A 9,228-nucleotide genomic window follows, 5' to 3' on the forward strand; every position below is an offset into this window, starting at 1 on the left:
TTAGATTTAGTTAAATTGTAATTTAGTTGTTTAGAAGTTTTTCAACCAACTTGTGCATTTTGGGCCAATTTTGACAAAGTAGGTTAGGCCCAAAAGTGGGGGTGGCTGACTTGGCACCCTGGGTTTTAGTGCAGCCGCCACCCACACGAAAGGAGGAGCTCCTTGTTTTTTGTAAGCTTGGCTATTAGGTTCATGGAGAAGGAGGAGAGCTCCGAGAAGGTTTTCATTCCATTTTCATGTATTTAAACTACTTTTACGTGGCAAATTTTATGGAAGAATTGATTCTTGCATTAAAGTTCCATTTTCAGTTACGTTTGGTTCAGTTACTGTTCATTGTGCTGCGTGTTTACTGTTCATCATCATCTTCTTCATTGTTGCGTTCTGGTTGTGCACTTTACTGTTCCTCTCATTTTTAAGCGTTGTTTCCATTCTCGTTTTGCACTTTTTGGATGTCTCCAGCATTGCATTTACGTTTTGGTTCATGGATTGCAATTCCAAGTAGCCACTAGTGGAAAAATGACATTTTATAACGTACAAAAATGATCTTTTATAACGTAGTTACTGGGGACATAGTTCTGGGCGATATAGTAAGTCTGCGCATTTTATAACGTAGCAGAAATTTACGTTATAATATGTTGAACATATTATAACGTAGTTTCTAAACTCCGTCATAATATGCGTAGTTTATTATGACAAATTTTCGTTTGTCCGTTATAATAAGTGGAAGGTAACATGACGTAGAAATTTTTGTACGTTATAATATGTGATTTATTATTACGTATATATTTTTGTACGTTATAATATGTGATCAACGTATCATGACGTACATGGTTTAGTACGTTATAATATATGTTTTTTTTTTAAAAAAAAAAATTAATTATTACATTTAAAAATTATAATAATATACTTGTATTATCATCTTATTCCATCAATTTATAGTTAATATAGCTTCAAATAAAAATATTTAATGAAACTAACAAAATAAAATTCATTTCAAACATTAAATAGTGTAATATTTAATACATCATTTATATTATACATATTTAAATGATTCATATACACTTGTGTTAAATGATTCAGTAGTAGTTGATTCACATCGTCTACCCATGAACAAATCTCTACTCATTGACAACAATTTGCATCCCCAAACAAATGCCCAGAAATGGAACACTATGTTCTCGGGCATACTTAGTCGCAAGAATTTTCCCTTGCATTCCTCCATCACCAAAACCTCTTGGAACTAGAACACCATCAACGCCCTGCAAAATAAGTCCAATTACAGAAAACCAATAAATAATATATCACTATATGAGATTTTAACATATATATCAATATTAAAGATCTGAAAATGGAATAAATATGTTTAGTCTAAATAGTAGGAATACCTTTAAAAGATTCCATGCAACTTTATATGCCTCAGGATCCTGCAGCAATATATTTTAATCAATCGTCAGAGGGTTGCAATATATTTTATATCCAAACACTTTAGGATAAATTCAAAGCAAAAGGTTTAGGATATTGCATGAACTTAAACCACTTAAAATGCAAAAGTATGAAATTCAATTTTAAAAGAAAAAAGAAAAAAAGAAAACCATCAAAACCATGAAAATAACAAATTAAACTACATAAATACGGTTCCAGCAGTGCTTCAATAAAAGGCATGGACTCAATATCCCCTGCATGAAAGAAAAGTCATTGTAAATTAGTTGCTTTAAAATATAGCCGATCCCACCACCAAGTGAGAAGAAACTTGGTGGTTGCCTTAGAATAATTGAAAAAGTTATATCTTAATTTAGAATAATTGAATGGATATCGAAATATAATATTAAATCTAGCAGCCAAAATAATTTAAAAAAAAGCTTTTCCTATAACATAAAATGAAAGGCCAAAAACTCTGTCCCATAGTTAATAGATAATTTTATAAATCACACACTGATAGATCCTGATCAACTACCATCACACATTCAGAACAGGGTTAGTAACAAAGTCATCAAACAGAAAAGCCACCATTAAAAGGCATGAAAGACGAAACCTGTTTTGTAGAGTTAAACCTACAAGTTACTAAAGGAAAAATGCAAATGTAAACTAAGTTACTTGGCTGACATTAAATGAAAACTTTAATTCAAGTAGAATGAGTTAGTAGTATACGGGAAAGAAATGTTATGAATGAAAGAAGTGAGGAAAGATACTATTAGAGACCAAAGAGAATCCATTGATACAATAGATTACATTTTAAACCATAAAATAATATGCACACAGATGACTCAGGATTTTCAGAAAAAGCTTTCAGCTAAGTTAATAACTAAATGTTCCAACAATCTATCAGTACAATAAGGTTGATAGATACCTGAGTCAGGTGTGCCCATGCTTCAAGAAAATTTCTATCAATTTGAAGTGATTTTAGATGTGCATCCTCAGCTTTCTTATATTCACCAATTGAAGATAATGCTAAACCCTGTAAAAGAAAGTGTTTACTCAGAAAAATAATAAATCGATTCAAGTGAGATCTTACTTAAGTGTTATGTGTGCAAGAAAATCATTTATAATAAAAAGTGATTCAAGTGAGATCTTACTTAAGTAACTGAAAATTTCAATCACCTTCTTTTCAACTATATATATAATAAGATCACTAGTCAAACAGTTCCTTAACATGGCTCTACATAAGTCTTGACAACTGCACTAGTTTTGCTTAAACAATACATATTTGACCCAAGTGTTAATGCCTAAACCAAATCAAGTTTCTACTCCTTATAAGTCAAATCAAACATAAGTAAAAACCAGATTTCAAGATCATTTCATTTTCTGTACCAGAAGAGATCCATTTCATTAAGGGTGGGTGTCAATGGGACATACCTAACATGAAGCATTGATTAACTAAAATACCCAGGTTAAAAATAAATAAATAAATTCCAATCAGCAATGCGAATTGGGTAAACTTCAAAAAAATTTACAAATACTAAGATCGAGTAAGCCACCCCACCTCAACAAACTCCCCCAAGGCTGCCCGAGCTTGACCTCTCCTCTTTCATAATCTCCTCTTCTCTCCTTCTCAATAACAAACTATAAACATCCAAAACAAAACAATTAGAAACATCTGGCTCACCTGATACATTTTTCTAGTAGTGATGTTATTGTCGCCAGTTAATTTAATGTCCAAAAATCGTTCGTAGTTCCCAAGATCAAGTTCAAGCTTCCACAAACAAAAAAATAATAAAAATGGCAATCTAAAACTTCAGAGGAAAACAAACTGCAGATATCCTCTTTTACTACGACTCAAAAAGTTTTAGCTTGCACTTATGAAGTAAAATGAGAAAATGAAAAGAGCAGGGGGAAAGTATAACATAACATACAACCTCAACCTTCCATTGAATTTAGAAGGAAATAAAAATCTAATGACTGTCATCTTGTTGTAGAAAATTTTCATTTGCTTACCTCTCCGCTATCATCTAAGACGAAAACCTCCGCATGCTCGAAAGGAGACATTGTCCCCGCATCAGTGTTCAAGTAGGGGTCTGCAAATGATGGAAAAATTAAAACAAAGATAAAAACAGTGAAAATAGCATTCATTACTTTACATAATATGATAATAAAAGCAAACATGTTTTATTAAAATTTCTATAAATATGAAAACTAAATTAACAGGGTAAAGAGGGGAAAAGTGTTACAGAGAAGAATGTGAACTATAACTACGGTTGGAAGAGCAGCTCTGAGAAGATGACTGTAGGTGCGACGCGAATCCTCGAAGCTTCTTCCAAAGAGAAGACGTAGCGAAAATATGACAAAAACTCGAAGAAGAACATGAAACAAAGGATTAAACTTGATAGAAACCCTAGAAGAAGAAGGAAACCTATTCTGGACCGATTGATCGGTGTAAATCAAAGTTGAATCGGTGGAAAATGTTTCTAATGGTGAAAACAAGGTTTTAATCGGTGGAATCGAAGGGAAATGGTGAAAAGGAGAAGAAACCCCAACAGAGGGTTTAGCTCTATGAATGATTCGGTGAAAAATGAAGGATAGAGGAAATAGAGATGATTCTGTGAGTGAAGAAGCCTTGCCGTGATGATGAACGACGTGCGACGAGGAGATGTCTCTCGAGAAGGAAGACGCCAGGAAACCGAAATGGAGAGAAATGAGAGTGAGGCTCTCTGATGTGAGAAATGAAAGTGCTCTCTCGAATGCGCGAGAGGAAATGAAATGAGACCTCCAAGCGTGACAGCGAGCGAAGGAATACGCTCCACAACGTGGCTGAAGTTCTGAAAATGATGTGGCTGATGACGGAGATGCCGAGAAATGCAAGTGAGAGGGATGAGACGAATAGCGGAAGAAAAGAATGAGAGTGAACTTGAATGAAATCTAGCGAGAGGGAAATGTGAAAAATTAAAGAGGAAGAGATATTATAACTGATTTCTAAAACTCCGTTATAATACATCAATAATAGGTTTTGAACTTATTTACAAGTTTACCACCACATTTTATATTATAACTGATTTTTAAAACTACGTTATAATATGTTTGACACTTATTTACAAGTTTGCCACCGCGTTTCATATTATAACTGATTTACAAAACTACGTTATAATATGTCCTATTTTTATTACCATCTTGCCACCAGTCAACCTAGTATGACGGATAATTTTTATACGTTATAATAGCTTCGTTATAGAAAGGTATTTTTCCACTAGTGAGCTTTGATTCCATTTAGTATTCATCTATGTGTTTTTGAGTTGCATTTGGTTTCCGCTGCTGCTCTGCATTTCATTTTTGAGCTCAATTGCATTTTCTAGTTCTGCTACGTTTAACACCGTTCGGTCACAGACTTTACTGTAGACCGTTCGGCCATGTATTGTCTTGTTGAACCATTCTACGTGTTCTTGTTCGTCGTGTTGGTGTTAAACCATTCGGATATTGCATTACACCATTCGGTCTATGAATGTCTGATCATTGACTACCGTTCGGCTAGTCCTTTATTTTCTAGTTTAGTCTCGGTTCCAATTTCTTTAGCTTTTAAACCGTTCGGGCACAGACCTTACTATGGACCATCCGACTCTTTCTTTTTCATTCTTAATTGTACCGTTCGGCTTCCTTCTGTGTTTACTAGTTTTAATTGTTTTGCTTAACTACCGTTCAAATTTCTTCTCTATTAACTTTATTGTTAGAGACCGCTCAGCCTTTCTTTGTTCCTCTTCTGATTTCAATTATCGTTCGGTCTAACTCTTAGGGTCGTTCGGTTTCTGCTTGTAATGTTCGGCTTTTACTTGTGCTTTAGTTTTACTTTTACCATTCGGTTTACTGCTTGTCCTGCATTTCCTTCACACTTTCTTTAGAGATCGTTCAGTCATCTGTTAGAACTGTTCGGTATGATGTAGGATCGTTCGGTGTTCATGTTTTCTACACCTTTTTCAGTGTTTTTAATTATGTTTGGTATAAATTTAGTGTAATTCTCCTTGAAAAACACTTTCAACCCCCCTACGTGTTTGGCCTAAGCCTCGAACCACATTTGGTCCTTGAGAGACGACCTAGGAGTCACTTTCTAGCACTATACTGCATTTTTAATGCACATAAAATTTGTATGGGGTGCGACCCCCATCATTGAACAATTGGTTGTTTCTTAGACCTGCAACTCACATTTACAAAAGTTAGGAATCGTTTGATTATAACTTGAAGATTTAAGATAATAAAAAGAAGAATATAATACCGTTGGTGGGCCAAAATATGGGATGATCATAGCCTTAGGACAAGCTATAAATGTGCCTAAGGCCTCCCCTACGAATTTGATTTCAGATGTAGGCACTGGCACTCGAGCCTAGGTGTCTCTTGGATCATCAATCATTACCCGTGCGTGAGTGGGCAATAAAGGAGAACCATGAATGGTCTGGCCTCCTACAATCTGTCGTCCCACGGCCACTACGCGCGGAGGATCCTCATCAACCAAAAACTCATACTGAATATTGTAATCAGTACGATCTGTAGTAGAGCATGAGCTTTTGTTGCTAACACGAGGTGCAGTAGGATCATCTGTAGGGGCGCCAAAAACTTGATAAAAAAATTTATAATCCTCGAAAATGGAGTCAAAAACTTGTTAAGACCTCGGTAAGTGTACTGAATCGTATCAAGTAATAATAAATGGTAATACCAAGTATCGTTTCCTAAGAGACTCACAACACTAAACAATTATGTGACTACTCAACTAATTAAGACTCTAAAGAACAATTTTTGGGGTTTTTGGATCCAAATGCAATAAAATAAACATGAATGCAATTTGATCAATTGAGGCTAAACACAAGAATGAATGGAAGAAGTTGATGATATTGTTGTTGGGTTTAGATTTCACCTAATCTACTCTTATGCATATATGAATTCATCTTCTTCATTAATGTTAATGCCATTTTCTAATTTATCTTAAACCCGATGTCTCGGTGAAGAAAGCCTAATCCTAATTACTAGTTTACAATGTCTTGTCTCCCTAGCAATTAACATGCATTACATTCGCATAGAAGCTTAAAGGCAACCAACCCTCATATCCCTATGTCTAAGAAATACTGCTTTTGGGAGAATTTCCCCAAATCTAGATTTCCCGTATGTGTCCATATCGAACAAAATCAATAATCATGCAATTGAATGAGTTAAATAAAGCATGAATATAGTATAGAGGAAAAACCTTAACAATTAATGAAGTAAACCATATATAATCAAGAATCAATTCAATACATGAGAGTTTAAGAGGTTACATCTTTCCCAACAACAAATAAGGTTTAGCTCTCCATTATCATGGGGAAATTAGATGAACAATGGAATGAAAGAATGGAAGAGATAGAAAAACCCTAGAAAGAGAAGAGGAGACTCCCGCATCCCCAAATCTGCCCCCAAGGGGTTAAAAGTGTATTTCTGTGCTCAAGCCATCAAAAGATACAATCCCTAGGACATGTAAGTCCTTAAATAGAACATAAAAATAACAGAAAACAGGTCCAAGCCCATAAAAATAACAGAAAACAGGTCCAAGCCCACGTCATTGGCGATCAACGCCCAAAACGGCATTGAGCGGTAGCTGCGACACTCAAATGACAAATGACCGTTCGGTTTCACTTTTGACCGATTAGTCTTACACTGTTGACCGCTCGGCGGTTTTCTTTCTTGCTCACACTGTTCGGCCTAGTTCCACCACCTTCACACCGTTCGGTCTCTGTTATGAGTTGTTCGGTCTCTATCTTCTCCTCTATCTTATCGTTCGGTCAGTCTCAGTAACCATTCTGTCTGGGTTCTTAACCGTTCGGTTTGGATTCTCCCAAATCCAACTGTTCGGTCTAGTACTGTTTCTGTCTTTTCTAGGTTCCAACTCCTTGCTACTTCAACTTCTTTCATCCAATTCATCTTAATTCCTATCAAAACAAGGAAAACGAAGAATAAAACCCATCCAACTCTCTTATTTCCAAAACTTAAACAACAGCGTGATTTCAAGCTAGTTTCTAAGTCATAAAGGGTGTTTTTAATATCAAAATGAAGTATAAAAATAACAATTTTTCAACCGTTATCAGCTTCCTCCTACTGTGATTATTGTTGTCGCTCTTGTTGTTGTTGTTGTTGTTATTGTTGTTGTTGTTGTTGTTGGGTGATCATCGCAAGTTTTGCTTCGAGCATTCTTAAGCATTCACCCATGTTTTTCTCTAATTTGACTTGCACCTGTTTCCTGATGTTACTAACGATTTCCTGTGTCACGGCTTCTGTGCTTCTTGGTTTAGGGCCAAAGTAGTCCTTCAATCCAATAGCTCCTCCAACAGCACGCACACGACCTGGACGGTCTATCCGACTTGTGGTGGCTACTAGGAGGTCCTCCCTACCTTGTGCCACAAATGTGCCTTGACTCTGTTGGTCAACCAAGTCATCCTACATATCATAATGAAGTTAGACACATTAAAAAGTTTGTTACATAATTTTTTTATGAACTATGGTAATCAGTTAAAAGTTTCCACTTACAATTCTCTAGGATATCTCCTGAGCAGACTGGGATGTAAACTGGCCATTGGACTTTGTCCGTCCAACCTTCCCCAATTCATGCTTGGCTGCTGGAGGTGCTAGATCAGGTGACTCAAGACCTAACTCCTTAGCGCGACATTTTCTCATCTTTTTCTCTAATAACACATAACCACCACGTGACAGTATGTGTGGTGTATCATTAAGCTTCAGCCTCTGCTGGGCGGCTATCCTTTTCAGCTATGAAAAAATGAAAATCATTAAGCATAAATCACAAATTAACATCTTGTGTGACTAGAGCAAAATATTAAAGAACATACCTGCCACTCAGGAGTAAGTCTAGATTCTTTAAACTACACCTACTCCTCCTCAGTTATTTTATATTTTGTACAAGGAGTGTCGTTCTGTTTAGAGCCAAAGACGTATTGACGTGTCATTCTCGTCTTGAAGTCCCTCCATCGGACTACAATGTGGGACAAAATCTTCTTCCTTATCCTCTCATCATTAGGGATATCCCAATTTTCCTGTTAAAAAAAAATTAATGTTAAAGCATGATCAACAAAAATAAGTCAATGATGGAAGTAAAACATCTTAAACATACCAAAATATCCTACCATAGTAGATTTTTGTCAACCTATGGGACATCATCCCAACGGGTAGCGACAATAGGGACATGATATTTTGCCATCACGCCCCAGTAACTCCTGAACGATGTTGCATGTGCCCCAATAGCCACAAATGTTTGGGGATCAAACTCCACTGTCACTGGTTTCTCATTAACCCGACGGGTTGTGAAATCAAGCATCCGAGTCATAGATCTACCCCCTCCTTCCGTCGGACCTGATTTAGAGCTCGCCATACCTGTTTACAAAGTGTTAGTAAATTATAGTTAGAACAGACAAAATAAATAAATTGTACAAGTAATTAAAACAATGTTAAGATACCTATTTATCCCATATGCCTTCGTTGTGATCACATCGAGTTGCATGTATTTCATCAGGTACATCATCAACCTTATTTTCAATGGTTCTTGATGAGAAGGAGCTTGTCTCAAGTATATCTAGAGAGTCTTCATCATCAGTTGTGTGCATGGCTCTTCCTTCCAATACCACTGACCATTTATGATTCACTGGGTCAGTGACATAGAATATTTGTCTTGCTTGACTAGCCATAATAAATGGTTCATCCGTGTAACTCATTTTGTTAAGATCCACCAAAGTGAATTCGAGGTCTTCTGCACCATACCAGAGTTACTGTCAA

General features: G+C 36.0%; 1 protein-coding gene across 1 annotated transcript; it reads right to left on the reverse strand.

The window, feature by feature from the left end:
* Positions 1 to 974: 974 nt before the first annotated feature.
* LOC148200662 (uncharacterized) lies at positions 975 to 8,118 on the reverse strand. The gene is made up of 10 exons (XM_088113025.1): positions 8,038 to 8,118; positions 7,650 to 7,881; positions 5,834 to 6,015; positions 3,666 to 4,353; positions 3,433 to 3,512; positions 3,104 to 3,190; positions 2,348 to 2,455; positions 1,626 to 1,676; positions 1,386 to 1,424; positions 975 to 1,259 (listed from the first exon to the last, which is right to left on the reverse strand). Exons 1-10 carry the CDS (start codon positions 8,116 to 8,118, stop codon positions 1,119 to 1,121), a joined length of 1,689 nt encoding a protein of 562 aa, XP_087969151.1. The 3' UTR covers positions 975 to 1,118.
* Positions 8,119 to 9,228: the final 1,110 nt, after the last annotated feature.

The sequence above is a fragment of the Vigna umbellata genome, chromosome 4, assembly GCF_029865625.1.
Source record: "Vigna umbellata cultivar VRB3 chromosome 4, Vumbellata_1.0, whole genome shotgun sequence".
NCBI lineage: Eukaryota > Viridiplantae > Streptophyta > Magnoliopsida > Fabales > Fabaceae > Vigna > Vigna umbellata.